This window comes from Maniola jurtina, chromosome 11 (assembly GCF_905333055.1).
Source record: "Maniola jurtina chromosome 11, ilManJurt1.1, whole genome shotgun sequence".
NCBI lineage: Eukaryota > Metazoa > Arthropoda > Insecta > Lepidoptera > Nymphalidae > Maniola > Maniola jurtina.
Genome location: NC_060039.1, coordinates 5,648,750 through 5,665,876, shown reverse-complemented (window position 1 = coordinate 5,665,876; position 17,127 = coordinate 5,648,750). Strand labels below are relative to the sequence as shown.

The 17,127-nt window shown below is 34.6% G+C and overlaps 4 protein-coding genes across 5 annotated transcripts in view; 2 read left to right on the top strand and 2 right to left on the bottom strand.

Moving 5' to 3' along the window:
* Positions 1–368: 368 nt before the first annotated feature.
* On the bottom strand, positions 369–1,667 carry LOC123869517. The gene is made up of 2 exons (XM_045912497.1): positions 1,225–1,667; positions 369–815 (listed from the first exon to the last, which is right to left on the bottom strand). Exons 1-2 carry the CDS (start codon positions 1,486–1,488, stop codon positions 633–635), a joined length of 447 nt encoding a protein of 148 aa, XP_045768453.1. The 5' UTR covers positions 1,489–1,667; the 3' UTR covers positions 369–632.
* Positions 1,668–2,822: 1,155 nt separating this feature from the next.
* On the top strand, positions 2,823–4,464 carry LOC123869516. The gene is made up of 4 exons (XM_045912496.1): positions 2,823–2,943; positions 3,430–3,573; positions 3,807–3,938; positions 4,261–4,464. Exons 1-4 carry the CDS (start codon positions 2,860–2,862, stop codon positions 4,423–4,425), a joined length of 525 nt encoding a protein of 174 aa, XP_045768452.1. The 5' UTR covers positions 2,823–2,859; the 3' UTR covers positions 4,426–4,464.
* A 1,858-nt stretch (positions 4,465–6,322) lies between these two features.
* On the top strand, positions 6,323–8,916 carry LOC123869716. The gene is made up of 4 exons (XM_045912716.1): positions 6,323–6,409; positions 7,124–7,267; positions 7,752–7,883; positions 8,392–8,916. Exons 1-4 carry the CDS (start codon positions 6,323–6,325, stop codon positions 8,557–8,559), a joined length of 531 nt encoding a protein of 176 aa, XP_045768672.1. The 3' UTR covers positions 8,560–8,916.
* A 259-nt stretch (positions 8,917–9,175) lies between these two features.
* The window catches only part of LOC123869511 (phospholipase A1), a 41,018-nt gene continuing 33,066 nt past the window's right edge, over positions 9,176–17,127 (bottom strand). For both annotated transcript variants that reach the window (XM_045912490.1, XM_045912489.1), the window contains exons 6-8: positions 14,995–15,186; positions 10,000–10,168; positions 9,176–9,607 (exon numbers count right to left, since the gene is read on the bottom strand). In XM_045912490.1, coding sequence (XP_045768446.1) covers positions 9,550–9,607; positions 10,000–10,168; positions 14,995–15,186 — 419 coding nt within the window. In that variant the 3' untranslated portion in view covers positions 9,176–9,549. The remainder of the gene's footprint in view (positions 9,608–9,999; positions 10,169–14,994; positions 15,187–17,127) is intronic.

The window sequence follows — 17,127 nt, the reverse complement described above, 5'->3', positions numbered from 1 at the left end:
GAACTATCGAAGTATTCCTCAGAAAGTTACGAAGTGTAGATTTTTACTCGCTCCGTGACTAAATAAAAGCAATATATTAATACGCCCATCAGTAAGAATCTGTATTCTGTCGGCTTCATTAATACTGCATTGGTCTACCCGCTCTCGACGGAAGAGGCCTCGCAATTGTTACGGTTGGTTAGGCCTGGCATCGAGAAAAGACAAAAATAACAACTGTTTTTCTCGATGCCAATCCTATTCCTCTCTTTTAGATATAAGGTGATTGTAGCTATCTATAGCTCGTAAAATAAATATTAAAAAAAAAGTAAAACAAGTATCTAAGTAGCTTTACTTGTTCAACATATTCAATGAAATCTCCATCTAAAAAAAGGTGGTGCAATAGCAGGGTTACATTATTTTTCATAACAGTACTGTTTTCATGTTGACTAGTAGAAATGATAGCTTTCATAAACATCATTGTCCAAAAGGCGGAGAATGCAACAGCTCCAAAAATAAGGTGTAAGTATACACCTAGGTAGATAATAGGTAAGTAATAAGTATAATATGTAGTTTTTGCCTCTTAAGAATGTTTATTCTTCTGATGGAGACGTTTGTACGTTTCCATGTGCGGTCTAAGACCGCACATGGAAAGGTTATTCAATCATAATATTTAAAACAAAGTCAGCGAACGTAACAATTGAAGCTATCGACAAAAGCACACCGATTCCAAAATATATCCTGTCGAAAGATCGACGCAGTTGTGGTGGCTCAGTGTTTAGAGTTACGCCTAATCTTGTCCGGCTTTGTTTCTTAAACTTTCTGCTTTCTCCAACAAGCTGAAACAAACCTGTTATTATGATTTAGTTTTAAATTGATTGCACAGTAGGTTTCGGCGAACTCTAAGGTAAACCAGAGAGGAGTGGAGCCAAGGCGAGTCGTCTATCTCGACAAAAATTTAACCTAAGCTTTATTTACCTTGGGATAGCGATGGTGGCAGTACGCAGCCTGCCTTGGCCCAATGGACTATACACCATAATGGACCACAAAGTGGCCTAAAATGTTGCATCAGCCACAAAATACCTACTAAAAATCTCGACTTGTAGTGTACAGCGAGGCGAGCGCGGCGCAGTAGAGTTAGACAAAAAGAGTTCTCCTTTCGAGGAAGAGAAACAGGAGACCCGGCCCAGCAGTAGGGTGGTGATAGGTTAATAATGATGATTATGTCCCCAGAATTTTATTACTTACCAGCATAATTCCAGTTATGCCTAACACTATCCAACCGGCGAGTAAATAATAGGCGTGAACAAAGGAATCCAACCGTTCGTCCACAATCGCGGATATTATTAACCCTATCGGTATCAATGTTTGCGTCCATATAGCGCCCCCTACTAAAGTTTGCTCATCTTTATCCTTCGGCCTGGCGTCGACACCCGCGCTGGCCCAAAGCCCTGCTGCGCCAATAACCAGCCCTAAGTTGCACAACTTCAGCACGAGACTTGCAGCATTCATTACTATAATGCCACTGTGCTGGACTTCAACACATTTTTGGTTATATTTCGCATAATGTGACTCCAGGAATGAATTACATTATTTTTTATAGTCAAGATCTTTTCGTATTTTGTGTAATATTATTAATTATTTGTACATCAACAGGTAGGTATTTTGAATAATTTGATGTATTTTTCTTTGGCTGACACTTGGCAGACTACTGACCATAGATACAACATAAATATATGCTGATCTTGATTCTGATACATAGAGATGGCATGATGGCATAATACCTTCATGATAGGTACCCTATTTTTGTCAAAATATACGAGTATAAGGGTTATTTTCATTGAAGTAGGGAGTAGGTAATAATTATTTTGCTTATTTAATACTTTTAAGATTATGGAACTTTTATATCACTGATATAGAATCGTTATATAGTTTTATCTCGAGTTTTAATTATTGGATTAATTTATTAAATTGCCTTAATTTTTGAAAATCTTATAATGAATTCCTTTCATTGATTAAACACGTTACTATTACAAATTAAATGAAATATACATTAATTTAAAAAAAAAACATGTAGTTACGAGTAAATGATAAAATATCATTAAAATATTTTTTTCTCGTACCTACTACACTTTCGCCGTAAAGGTGAGGTCTACGGTGTAGAATAATTTGGGGTAGACTTCCCCGAATCTTTCTAACGATTCAATATCAGTCGCGTCCATCTTTACACTCGTTTCACATAATCTAACAAAAATTACCAATTTTTTGCTGTTGACCTCTTTTTCTTTTCCTACCTCTTGGAACCCGTATAGATTGTTCAGAATAAAAATAATATTATAAAGACTAATCTAAGAATATAAAAAAGTCCGAAAACTAAAAGCCTTCAGTCGAATAATTGAGTTTTCATTCCAGTTAAAACTCAACTATGTTTACACACTAACAAATAAAACTAATTCAACATTAAAACTAAAAGAAATATTATTATTTATTAAATGCATTCCGAACCAGTAGTAGATGCATATGACAATTCAAAAATTCTTTTATTTTATTTTATCAATAGAATAAAATGATACTGAACCATAAGTAAGGTTCAAATTATAATTTGTTATTTTGTCATGCATGAGTTAGTGCTAAGCCAACAGTAATTGATCAAGCCACAACCATTTATGTAAATTGTATTTATAATGAGACTTTATTTAAATAAAGCCATAGTTATATTTTCATGGCAAATTGAACATAAGCATATTTTAGATAGGTATGGTACTTACGTCTATTGTGAGTAAGTAGTTCAATTTTATTATGTTAATATTTTATTTAAAATACAAAAGCCCGTAGGTAGGTAGGTACGTGGTTTATATACTCGTAAATCATAAAAAATGTACAATGTTTAAGAAAACCGTAATTTGTATCCTTTTCATTATTCTTCACGTTATTTATTTAGGTTATTCAAGCTCTCACAAAAATTTTGTAAGTAAAAATAATATGGTGAAAATATAAATTATAATAAGCATTTAATAGTCCAAATACCTACCTATTTACCATAGGGCTAAGAGGTGGGTTCAACATCAATGCTATTAACTTTCTATTTCAACTGTATTTATCATTAATTATTTATTTATGATCGATATTAGGTCTAAAACGTTAAAAACATAACTAAACTTGGTTTACATATCAATAAATAAAATTATTTAGTAGTAGATCACAAGTGTAAGCCTGCCAATCAGCAATTGGCCAGCGTGGTAGACTATGGCCAAAACCATTCTGGCTCTGAGAGGAGACCCGTGCTCCGTAGTGAGTCGGCGATGTTGATCATAATGATGCTGGTGAGATCAAAATGTGTCCTACCTGTATTAAAATTAGTAGATTATTTAGTGGGTCTGGGCGTACTTTAAATCATATAACCAACTTTACTTAAATTATTTAAACAAGTAATTAATCTTATTTTTTACACAGGGTTCATTCAATTACAACGTATCTAATATCGTGATGTGTAAGGGCCCAAAACGATATGACTGCTGTAACACCGCAGTGAAGATTGAAAACGGAAAGAGAATGTTACTAAGTGTGGACGTGAAGAGTAACGTCATACCTAATCGGGTAATTTTGATATGTAATTTACATTAAAATACGTAAGAATATTGTTTAATACAAAACATAAGTTACCAGAGGTAAAGTTAACTGTAGTACAAAAAAGTAGTTACAAAATGTAAATTACCAGAGGTAAAGAGGTAAAGAGGTTAAGAGGTAAGAGGTTAAACTGTAAAATCTGCACAATCACAAAAGTTTTTATTTATTATAATGGTAATAATTGTTTTATTTATATACTGTAGGGTAAAATCTCAATAACGGTCAACGGACAGCTTCTGGTAAGAATGCAGTTGAAGAAACCATGCAATAATATTTTCTTGAAGCCATTGATTCAGAAACTGCTAAATGTAACTCAGGAGTGTGAAATCCAACAGGCAAGTGTGTTTCTGTGAAGGACTTAATTTTAGTAAATCTACATCTAATTATAAGTTTGTATCTACATGCTCACTTGGTATCTTGCATCTTGGTATCTTGTAGATACAAATAACAAACTTGCAGTCTTTAATTATTATAGGACAGCGTGTGTGAAATCATTATAGGAGTGAAATACTTTAGGCATGCAGTAGGCATGTAAGTTACAATGATGCTGAGAGACCGCTTATCTCCGCCTATCTTCTCTCCGCTCCGCTTTAGTGGAAACCTGCCCTAATAAAGGTTACCTAGCTTATACCTAAAAGTACCTATTTTAATTTTCAGGGGCTCTATAACATGAGCTTCGACATAGAACGACTGGCGCAGGAGTACTACGGTGGAATGTTTTTTTACGGAAACCTGACTTTTAAATCTTTAATTTACAATGACAATTGTAATTTTTTTTGCATGCTTATAGAAGCTATTCTGTCTCCCAAGAATAGTCCATAGCGATGTGTTAAAAAATTAATTTAATAAATGAAAATAATTAAGTAAAACCACACTAGTGCGCTTTTAATTTGCGTTAGAACCCACTACCCAGACATATGCCTGTGTCTTATGATCGCTGGCAATAGAATAGAAAAAAAGTGAATACATGAAACCCTTAGGTGCACGTAATAACGCACTCACTATCTAGTATCTTTCTCCTTCTTTTGTGATAAAAGTAATACCATGCGTCAACGCATGTGTTATGCGTTAAAAGATCGAGGAAATATGATTACCTAATCCATACTAAATATTATAAATCCGAAAGTGTGTCTGTCTGTCTGTCTGCTAGCTTTTCACGGCCCAATAGCTTAACTGATTTTGATGGAATTTGGTACAGAGTTAGCTTACATACCGGAGCTTTCTCCGTTATGAAAGGCTACTTTTTATTCCGAAAAATCAAAGAGTTTCTACGGGATTCTTAAAGGCCCATTCGTTAAACCGATTTGAAATTTGGTACAGAGTTAGCTTACATACCGGAGCCTTCTCCGTTATGAAAGGCTACTTTTTATTCCGAAAAATCAAAGAGTTCCTACGGGATTCTTAAAGGCCCATCCGTTAAACCGATTTGAAATATGGTGCAGAGTTAGCTTACATACCGGAGAAGGACATAGGCTACCTACTTTTTATTCCGGAAAATCAAAGAGTTCCTACGGGATTCTTTATGGCCCATCCGTTAAACCGATTTGAAATATGGTATTGAGGTAGCTTGCATCCCGGAAACTAACATAGACAACTTTTTATCCCGGAGAATCAAAGAGTTCCTACGGGATTTTTAAAAAACCTAAATCTAAGGGGACGATCGCGGGTTCTATCTATCGCGGGATCTAGTTCAGAAATAAGTCGTAATTTTTACATACAATTTCTATCAGAGTCAATTCAATTAGCTTTATTGCGAATTTGGGTTGGTTTATTAACCCCCGACTCAAAAAGAGGGGTGTTATAAGTTTGACGTGTGTATCTGTGTACCTATCTGTCTGTGGCATCGTAGCTCCTAAACGAATGAACCGATTTTAATTTTGTTTTTTTTTTGTTTGAAATGTGGCTTGATCGAGAGTGTTCTTAGCTATAATCCAAGAGAATCGGATTAGCCGTTTGAAAATTATCAGCTCTTTTCTAGTTACTGTAACCTTCATTTGTCGGGGATGTTATAAATTTTTAATTTACACTTGTATAATATCTTAAAACATTATAAAATTCTACCTTACAGCATGCAATAATACAAAAACACAGTCATGGATACAATCTTGTCATTAAATTAATTTTATTGTAGGTAAGTATTATAATATTTTTAAATATGTACATAATATGTTAATGTTTTTTATTCTATAGAATGTCTAGGTATTCTATGCAATACCCCAGACTATACAGATAGCCGGTGACATATACAAAGCTTCATAAATTATTATATTTAAACTAGTACCTATCTGCCTAAGCCTTAATTCACATGAGTTAAAAAAGCGTTGCGTTAAAACCCGGCGTTGCGCTGAAAATACAAAGTGCGCGTTAAAAAAGCGTTGACGTGTGAACACTGATACTTGGGAATGCATTTGTTTTATTTGAACGCTTTTTTAACGGACGTTAAGAAAGCTCTCGTGCGAATGAGGCCTAATAGAATAGTAGGTATTAAAGCAATTCCACGGAGTGGGTACCTACTGCCGGTTAAAGAGCCACCGTTTACCTAAATTAAGTAGGTACATTTAAATAAAAGAGGTTTCATTAAAATAACAACATGATTAACTTCATGGCAAATTGAACATGGTCCCTATCTTTTATTTTCCATCTTAATTGTTTGGTACATATTACAATCGAACAATCATACAAACATACTATAGCCAGATTTGGTACAAAAATAAACGAAATGTCGAAGAATACAATAATTATCTGTACTGTTGTTATTATTTTCTATATTATTTTCTTATGTCACTGTGATACACCACAAAGTTATGTAAGTATGTACTCTTTATATATACCTACTGTATATGTAAATGTAATATTTTGTTAATTTTATGTCTCAGAAGAAGTTGGTACAGGTGACTCCAGAGTTGGCGCTTATTTAGCTCAACGGCTTAGCAGCGACAATAGCGTTTAGTAAGGATCTTAGAGTGTCTTAGGCTGCCTTTTTTTCGTGAGAAAAATCCGTCATGGATACCACCGGCCACAGGGAAGCACAGTGGTTATGTCGGACTCCTACCGACTGTCTTAGGCTGCCTAAGTTATTTTTTATAGGCATAGTGCCTACCTTAGGAATCATGCCTATGAAAGATCATTTAATTGATGTATATTTTTTTATAAAATACAAGTAGGTATTTAATTTTCTTGTTAAGTTAGCTATTTTAAGGTTATTTTAGTGAAATATAGTCGGATAAACCTTAATAATTGAAATTCCGTGAAAAAAGTATAAATGCATATAGATAAAGTAAAAAAATATACTTAGCTTCCTAAAACCTTCGCTTATGAATGAGCTTCGATTTCTGGAAAACAGAAAAAAATGCACACTCGCTTCTATCTTGCTTGTAAGTATATCAGTATAAAATTATAAGTTTCTTCATAAACTTCTCCCCCGTTGCTCTACAAATTAGAGAGGAAAAGGGAATAATAATAATTAATCAAGTTTAGTCTCCTAGTGTTCAAAAAATGTACTTATTTTTTATTTCCTCAGGGAGAGTTTATATTGAAAATAACTGATTTGGAAGTATGTAAGGGCCCAAAACGAAAGGACTGTATCAACATGACTGCAAGATTAGAGAACGGCACGAACCTTTTAATAGATGCTCAACTTAAGGAGAACGTTATACCAACCCGGGTAAAGTACTGATAATTCAATAAGTTCAATAAATAAAATTATTACATATTATGAAATAAAATACAGCATGTAATTAGAACGCTATAGTATGTATAATTATTTTTTTATCCCTTACTATATCTATCCGTACTAATATTATAAATGCGAAAGTGTTTCTATCTGTCTTCTAGCTTTTCACGATCCGCCCGTTAAACATAGTTTGATAGGTGCAGACTCAGCTTACATCCCGGGGACGAACTAGGGCTACTTTCTATCCCGAAAAATCAAAAAATCCTCAACCACTTAACCGATTTTTAATGAAATTTGTTACATAGATAGCTTGCATCCAGGAGACTGGCATTGCTTACTTTTTATTCCAGAAAATCAAAGAGTTCCCGCTGGGCTTTTAAAAAACCTTAATCTACGCGGACGAAGTCGCGACGCATGATATAGATAACAATATGACTCAAGGAGTTGCTCAACCGAATAAATATTTCCCACACAGGGTAAAGTCGAGGCAATGATGAACAATAAGCCGTTATTAAGACTGCAGATGAAGAAACCTTGCGATCATCTCTTTATGAAACCTCTCTTCCAACAAATATATAATGTCAGCCAAAACTGCGAATTCAAAAAGGTAAATATGGTTGTGATAAATATCACCACAATATGTGTCCTTACTATCACTATTGTTAGCCGTACTAAAATAAAACTCCAAAGATTGATTAATCTCACTATATTAACTTATTATTCCTGTAGAGTCTAGGACCATAGGACCAACAATCGACCTATGCTATGCCTAGTTAAAAACCTACTGTTTACTTAGGCTACTACACTGATTGCGAGCAATTTACATAGGTACAGACTAATTGAAAACCTCCTCCTTTTTTGAAGTCGGTTAAAAAGTAGCTTATGTGTTAATTCATAATATAAGTTAGCTCCGTTCCAAATTCCAGCCAAATTAATTTAGTCATTGTGGCGTAAAGGAATAATAAACACCCAAACACTCACAATCATTATAATGTCATGACTGTATCTTATCGAGTAATAATATTGGTCAGATGAAGAAACGTCTCTTTATAAATTGAACACTAAAAGTATGAATTGAATTTAAGTTAGGTATTTACAGCAATTTTTTTTTTCAGGGTGATTACAATTTGAAAGTCGACATTGAAGACGTTGCAAAGAAATATTATAGTGGCATGTTTATATACGGAAAGTATACCTTCAAATCAGTATTCTACAATGACGAATGCAACTTTTCTTGTGTTATTTTAGCAGTTACATTTTCTCCGAAGAACAAGGCTAAATAACTGTGGGTTTGGAGTCTGGAAAATTATTTTTGAGAGATAGTTTGTTTGATGTTTTGTAGCATTAATAAAACCATTTTCAAAATAAATTACTATTTTAATAGGTACCTTATCAATCTTATAAAGTGATTTTATATAAAATATACATGTACATTGGAATTTTTCTGGTACATCAATAAATTTATTTATTTCACTTATCGTCTGTAAAATTCTAATAGTGCGTAAGTCATTTTTCGCGGATTTTAACATTTGCCATTCGATGAAAAATTACCTGCTTTCATTTGACCAATCAGAATCAAATAATGAACGTCTTTTATTTCGTCAAAAAATTCATTTAAAATCCCTTTTCAAAATATTATTCACTAGCTGACGCCCGCGACTTCATCCGCGTGGATTTAGGTTTTTCGAAATCCCGGGAGAACTCTTTGGTTTTCCGGGATAAAAAGTAGCCTATGTGCTAATCCAGGATATTATCTATCTCCATTCCGAATTTCAGCCAAATCAGTCCCGTGGTTTTTGCGTGAAGGAGTTACAAACACACACACACACACACACACACACACACACACACACACACACACATACAAACTTTCGCCTTTATAATATTAGTGTGATCAAGGGTTGCTAACGAATATTTTATACATATTATCTCCTGTAAAGCAGACTTTTTGACTCGCGCTATTAGAACTTCACTGACGTTATTTTTCATCATAATACAATTTATAACAACTCGTGAACTCGATATACATATATAATAAAATTCTTCGTATGTCTATCACAAAAGTTACGATTGTAACTTGCTTGGCATAAAATAAAAAAATGTATATTTTGTACTTATAAATGTAGGTAACTAAAATAAAGGTTTAAATTCTCGCTTCCATATTTTGTACTTTATTTTATTCATATAAGTACCTTATTTTTACTAAAATTTTCACGTCACATTAAATTATTGATTTAGTTATTATTAAAATACTTCGGCTTCATTTGATTTTGTTAGTCAAATGGACAATTTTCTTCTCGCTCTACTCGAACACAGTACATCCCTCGCGATCTGCAAAAATGAAACGTTTATGTTTTTATAATAGTTGACCATAAAGTAGTGTAGTTTGTATACTAGTTGATCTGCCCAACTTCGCTTTGATGGAATTCTTGAAAACGTACGTTAAGTATAGAGAAAACCAACAACTACTACACATTCAGAAATCTAGCAAAGCACAAGACACAAATATTTTCTTTTTAGAACGTATAACATTTCAATGAGTTTTTTGGCTCTGCCAGTCGGGTGGTAACTAGCCACGGCCGAAGCTTCCCACCAGACCAGACCAGAAATTGAGAAACTAAGTGTTTTAAACACCTGCCAGGAATCGAACCCGGGACCTCCCCCTAAAAAGACCAAAGCATTTACCACTGCGCCAGGGAGCCTTTAGATTTGTTTAAACTTACGTCTCAGGAATGTCCTCATCAACCCTGACCACTTGGCGATCGTACCGCAGGCCCCAGTGGCCTTGCTTGGGACACGTCGAGTCGCAGGGCACGCCTACCATCTTGATACGTCGGCGTATGGCCGCTGCAAAGTAGCAGGAGCTCATGAAGTGGCTGCAGCGGGCTACACCTATATATAAATACAGTACATTTAATTTTTTATTGAAAATCTAAATATGTACATACATAATCACACTAATATTATAAAAGCGAAAGTTTGTATGTGTGTGTGTGTGTGTGTGTGTGTGTGTGTGTGTGTATGTTTGTTACTCTTTCACGCAAAACTATACGATGTAGTGACACAAGAATTCGTTAAACGAATTGGAAGCTGATAAACGTTTATTTATTTATTTGGATGGAGTATAATATCTACTAAGCCAAATAGGTAAGTTTATGTAAATATTATTAAACACAAATTAAAATTAATTTGTTTACCGTTGTCTGTCACTGTTCCTAGGTATCTCAGACAGATAAGATAGTAGTTACTTCGTAACCTATCGTTTAAATATAGATTGAAATTTATAATAATATAATACAGGATGTAACCAGAACGCTAGTAAAAAAGAAGACAGGTGATAGTACTGATGATTATTGATAAGATACCATAAAAAAAACTACGATTTTTTTAAAAATCTCCGGTATTTTTAAACGGTCACAATATATTGCGAATAAAACATCTGACTGACGCTAGAGGTCAACGAACGTTCCGTAAAAATGACACTCGAAATCAATGCCGCATCATAAGTGGAGCATTAACTCGAGTTTTGCACATTATACAATGCTGGTTTGAAAAATATTAAATCACTAAAACTACAAATTAAGGCAAATGGTTATTGGCATTGGTAATAACGCAAAGTTTTTGCTAACGTTCTGGTAACACCCTGTGTATTGAATAAGTACAATGTTTTGCACCTATCGTCCAGGTATAAAGTACAGAAAAACATATTATTATGGTAAGCACTTAGCAACTCCAGTAAGTACTTATAAAAATAGTTATTAGATAGGTACCTAATTAAACTCAGTCAAATAGCTTATATAACCTGATTTTGTTTTGATCCTACTAATATTATAAATGTGAAAGTGTGGATGTTTGGATGTTTGTTACTCAATCACGCAAAAACTCCTGGACGGATTTGGCTGAAATTTGAAATGGAGATGGATTATACCCTGGATTAACATATAAGCTATTTTTTATCCCGGAAAATCAAGGAGTTCCTGCGGAATTTTGAAAAACGTAAATCCACGCGGATGAAGTCGCGGGCATCAGCTAGTAATTAATAAAGTATAGCTTTATTAATTACTAGCTGACGCCCGCGACTAATAATATTACCTACTAATATTATAAATGCAAAAGTATCTGTCAGTCTCACTGTTTGTCTGTTTCTCTGTCTGCCTGTCGGTCTGCTAGCTTTTCACGGCCCATCCGCTCAACCAATTCAAATGAATGGAACAGAGTTAGCTTTCATCTAGAAGCCGGGCATAGGCTAAGTTTTGTTTCGAAAAATAAAACAATTGCCACGGGTTTATAAAAAACCTAAATCCACGTCTACACTAAATCATCGAGGGCACTAGGTATCTACTCGGTAAAAAGGTAACTTGCGTTTCGGATATAAATATAGGCTATGTTAAATCCCGAAAAATCAAAGAGTTCTTATAGGATTTTAAGAAACCTAAATCCAGGCGGATGAAGTCGCGTGCATCATCCAATATCTAAATAAATAGGTAAGTGCATTTTATTTATATGTACTAGAATCAAGGTTGACTAAAGTAGTGCTCATAGATATCGAAGTGATAATATAATAAAAAATATTAATATAGTAAAAAATATTATCATAAATAATCACACTAATATTATAAAAGCGAAAGTTTGTATGTGTGTGTGTGTGTGTGTGTGTGTGTGTGTGTGTGTGTGTATGTTTGTTACTTGTGTGTGTGTGTATGTTTGTTACTCCTTCACGCAAAAACTACTGGACGGATTTGGCTGAAATTCAGAATGGAGATAGATAGTATCCTGGATTAGCACATAGGCTACTTTTTATCCCGGAAAATCAAAGAGTTCTCACGGGATTTCAAAAACCTAAATCCACGCGGGCGAAGCCGCGGGCATCGGCTAGTAGAGAATAATAGTAAAAAACCGCTCAAGTGCGAGTCAGACTCGCGCACTGAGGGTTCCGTACTCGGCTATTTTTTCCAACATTTTGCACGATAAATCAAAAACTATTATGCATAAAATTAAATAAAAATCTGTTTTAGAATTTACAGGTAAAGCGCTTTCATATCATACCCCACTTGGTATAGTTATCTTACTTTGAAAATTGAAATACATTTTAATTTTTTTTATAAGATGTAACCACAAATTCGCGGTCTTCAGATTTATTCCTGTATATTATGTGCTATAAGACCTACCTACCTACCTGCCAAATTTCATGATTCTAGGACAACGGGAATTACCCTATAGGTTTCTTTACAGACAGACAGACAGTTCCGTTTTTTCTTTTGAGGCGCGGAACCCTAAAAATTATGTTAGTAATAAATAATCTATACTTATAATAAAACTGTAACTGGACGATTTCTGTACATTTAATATATCTTGAAATATTTTTGGATTAACTCTCGACCGGCAGTAAAATACAGACGTTTAAATGTACAGTCAAATACACAAAATGTGTTTCGCGAATCTTATATTATGTAAACATCTACTTGTGATAATGATAGGACAGTTAATTTATCTTCCTATAGAACAAATAATAAATAATAACACACGCGAATAGATAAGAACCCACTCGTAGAAGATAATGACAATGACATGCAGAACTGAAATAACCATAAGTATTTTAAATTCTAGTAGCTTCTATTGTAGGAACGTTTCTATATTAATAACTAGATGATGCCCGCAGCTTCGCCCGCGTGGATTGGTCAGATCCCCTGCAGCATCAGGATTCAGGAGTTGGAATCCAAATTTTTTATGGAACAATGTCGAAAGTTCCTCTATCGATTAAAAAAAAATACGCAAATCGGTTCAGAAATCTCGGAGATATCAGTGCATAGGTAGAAAAACACAACTGCTCCATTTTTAAAGTCGGTTAAAAAAGTAGCCTATGTTACTCCTTAGTTAATCCTCTACTTCCCGTGAAAGTCCCGTCAAAATAGGTTCAGCCATTTCGAAGATTAGCCCGTTCAAACAGACAGTCACTCCAATTTTATTTATTAGTATACTAGCGACCCGCCCCGGCTTCGCAGGGGTGGACATTTATTTTTATTCTATGGAAAAGTGGTTATAATGGCTAAAATATAAATGTTTGGTTTATACTATCGCGGACTTTTTTGTAGGCATTATTGAGTTCTACAACTATAGAAGTCAACCATACATCTCTAACCATTTAGGCAGCGTTCGCGAGAATCGTTAACGTACGGCAGTTTTTTCGACGCCTTACTCCACAATTTTCACTACCACGAAAAATCCTATCTATTTTCCGGGATAAAATATAGCCTATACGGATTCGGAAGAATCCCTCTAAGTAATGGTAAAAGAAATTTTGAAATCGGTCCAGTAGTTTTTGAGCCTATTCAATAGAAACATACAAAAATACAAAAATACAAAGGTTTCCTCTTTATAATATTATAGATAGAAAGATAGATAGAAACTCTTTATTGCACACAAAAACACATGTAAAGGATAACAACACAGTAAGAAGAAAACAGAAAAAAAAAAAAAAAAAAAAAAAAAAAAAAAAAAAAAAAAAAAACAATTGTGTGCAAAGGCGGCCTTATTGCTTGGAGCAATCTCTACCAGGCAACCTTTGCTGAAAGGAGAAGTTCTAGGAAGGAGGTTGGATAGTACCAAGTCGCAAGGAATTTTTTTAAAAGATTTATATATATACTAATAAACATAAAAAGTATATATATATAATATATAAATATATATATATATATATATATATATATATATATATATATATATATATATATATTTTTATATTATATATATATATATATATATATATATATATGACAATATAAAAGGGATACATATAATATAAAAAATAAAAACAATATTTAAACTATTATGGCATAGATAAGTAAAATTCTTTTAAACGATTTTTAAAAATGGGCAGGGATTTCGAACTCCGAATATTCTCGGGGAGGCCATTCCACAGTTGTACTGAATATACCGTAAAGGACCTCCCGTAGAATTTTGTGTAATTTCTTGGGGTTTGGAGCTTGTTATCCGAGCAAGAGCGCAACTTCATGTGGCGATCAGCAGCACCGAGGAAAGTGAAGCGATCTTTAAGGTAGGGAGGAGTGTGAGGCTCATAGAGAATAGAAAATAGTAGAATGAGGACGTGGAAATTTCGTCGCCGTCTAATTGGCAACCACTTGAGACGAGAACGGTATTCGCTGACATGGTCAAATTTTCTCAAGCCAAAGATAAATCGAATGCAAAGATTTTGCAACCGTTCCAGCTTGTTTAGTAACTCCTCATTCAAATCCGTATAGCTGCTATCGGCATAATCAAGAATGGGTAAGAGCAGAGATTCAGCCAAGGATATTTTTGTTTTGATTGGGAGGAGATTCTTCCATCTTTTAAGGGAGCCGACAGCAGCGAAAAGGCGTCTGCTTACATAATTGATATGCGGAATCCAGGAGATTTTTATATAATTATAGTATAGATAGATAGATCATCATTACTGCTCCATTGAACTAAGCATTCAGCTATCGACTTTCAAAGCAAAGCAAAGTAGGTATACTTATTAGCACTATCAAGTTACCTCAAAAAATGGGTAATCGTATAATATGTGTGCATATGATAAATAATGTACCTCCTTCAACTTTTCGGATGTCGGAAGAGCGTTTTCAAAACCATAGCACATAAGGATGCAAACGTTCGTGGTTTCTCGCTGTTCAGCTACCGCTGAATAGTGGTGATGGTGATTTCTTTTCTCATTTACTACTCACGCATCGGATGCCCCCTACAGCCTGGTTGTAGTCTTCCACCGTTGACGCAAAAGTCCGCATGTCCTATCAAGCCACTCTCTCCAAGAAAGCCAGCATTCGTATGGATGACTTGGACAATGTAAGCGTCATCTCTTCCCAGGCGAAACAGACGAGAGCCGTACATCGACACCAGAGGACGAGCGGGGTCTAAACCTGGAAGCAAAACGAGAACCTTAGTTAAAAAATAATATAAGTAATAAGTTTATAACCGGTGGCGGATCTTTTCTCTTCCTAATCCTTATCCCAATCCCTAATATCCTAATCTGTTACTCCTTTGTGTACCGATCCGATTTGACTGGGAATGAAGCTCATACCTTGAATTAACACATACCTATTATCTACTTGTTACTCCGGAAAATTAAAGAGTTCACGCGGGATTTTTAAAAAGTCTTTATTCAAGCGATGAACTCCCTGGCATTGCCTAGTTCAAAAGAAGCTGATAGAAATGTTAAGAGCAATCGCCGAGTTTCTTGTTGATTCTTCTCGGTAGGAAGGACATTTCGAACCAGTATAATGCAGCGCGTGTAATGAGTGAATTTGATGTTAAATTTTTATTTCTACTTGTATGGACTACAGCATGTTGTCGATTTTGAAAAACATACAAAGTTCGAAAGAACTGTCGGTCGTATGACCTAGAAAGTGACATTTGAAGAGTTTCACGAGATTTTAAAACCCTAAATCCACGCAGATCATCTAGTGGTATACCTATATTATATTATTTATAACAAAAATACCCCGATAAAAATACTTCGGTAAGCAGTGGGCTGACTATGGGCTGTGCTATGGGTATGGTAGTACAAATGAGCATTGCAAATTGCTTCGTCGCTCTGCGCTCACTGACTTGAATACCAAATCAACTTATTATAATAACTTATTTATGTAGCAAACGCGTTCATCTCGTCTAGTAAAGCTGATACAAGGAGCTATTCTATTTTTATCCCACTGGATCTCCTCGTCGTTGGAGTAGATTATACTACTCGTATGTCTAATTTCAAATGGAGTTCAACACCCCCAAGAGTCGCGGCACTGAGAACATCAATTAAAACAATTTGTTCAATAGGTTTAAAATCTTATGTTTGTCTATCTCTCTAATCGGTATCTAGGTACCTAGGTAGTTATACGTTCGCGCATTATTCATTCAATTCCTTTGTCGAGTTATTGTTGGAACTTGCGGGAAGGTTTCTGACATATCGATTCAATCATTATTGTTACTCGTACCTACCATCAACGTACAATGCTAAAAAAAAAAAAATTTGCAAATCGGTCCAGAAACCTCAAAAAAACCGGTGTACCCACATACATTAAAAAAAACGGGCCTAATTGAGAACCACCTCCCTTTTAGAAGTCGGTTATAAATTTTAAAAAAATTGGCCCCAAACAATGATTTTTCACTCAGAAATCTACCTGCTGGATAGGTAGAATTATTATTTCACTCGAACCACATGAGTAGATAATATTTATGTGCCCGACCAGTACTTATCGGGTAAACATTAGGTATATGTATAAAATAACTACTCGTAGATCGCATATTGTGCACTTCCATGAAATAAGTGGGTATGCTTATCAGACCTGCAATGGTCACTGTTCAGGCATACAGAAAGATCATTGTATGGCAGAAAATAAAGTAAGTATATACGTACCTACCTAGCTACTAAAGTCTAAACAAACATTATTGAGTATGTTGGTGTAATGCATCCAATTGCTCTTGAAATTATATTCATACAAATTAAGACCTTATGTCAGTGTCATAAAATATTAAATTGGTGAGTTGTGTTTCACATTGTGTTGTTAAGCTCTGTGCACACAATACGCTCAATAGTGTTGCTGATGGTACAGAAATTGATTTTCTAGAGATCGCAATTTGGATCCATTACTCAAGAAAAAAGAGAGTAAAATATAGTTATTCGTATTTCGCAAACAACTGATAATAGTGAATGATGAGTCTAAAAGTCGACGAAAAAGAACACATAAGTCATCCAAACATCACAAAAAAACGCTCCTGCAAAAACCAGAGTATGTTTTTATTTCCAACTCTTGCCAGCCGATTCGATTTTCGTTAAAAAGAAGGGTAAAACACGCAAAAATGTGATTTTG

What these genes read in the sequence shown, in the direction of transcription:
- LOC123869517 (XM_045912497.1), bottom strand. Translation starts at nt 1,488, where the DNA reads ATGAATGCTGCAAGTCTCGTGCTGAAGTTGTGCAACTTAGGGCTGGTT. An exon ending in GCATAACTGGAATTATGCTG is followed by an intron (nt 816 to 1,224) that starts GTAAGTAATAAA and finishes GGTTTGTTTCAG; the next exon opens with CTTGTTGGAGAAAGCAGAAA.
- LOC123869516 (XM_045912496.1), top strand. Translation starts at nt 2,860, where the DNA reads ATGTTTAAGAAAACCGTAATTTGTATCCTTTTCATTATTCTTCACGTT. An exon ending in CAAGCTCTCACAAAAATTTT is followed by an intron (nt 2,944 to 3,429) that starts GTAAGTAAAAAT and finishes TTTTTTACACAG; the next exon opens with GGTTCATTCAATTACAACGT. An exon ending in GTAACGTCATACCTAATCGG is followed by an intron (nt 3,574 to 3,806) that starts GTAATTTTGATA and finishes TATATACTGTAG; the next exon opens with GGTAAAATCTCAATAACGGT.
- LOC123869716 (XM_045912716.1), top strand. Translation starts at nt 6,323, where the DNA reads ATGTCGAAGAATACAATAATTATCTGTACTGTTGTTATTATTTTCTAT. An exon ending in GTGATACACCACAAAGTTAT is followed by an intron (nt 6,410 to 7,123) that starts GTAAGTATGTAC and finishes TTATTTCCTCAG; the next exon opens with GGAGAGTTTATATTGAAAAT. An exon ending in AGAACGTTATACCAACCCGG is followed by an intron (nt 7,268 to 7,751) that starts GTAAAGTACTGA and finishes TTTCCCACACAG; the next exon opens with GGTAAAGTCGAGGCAATGAT.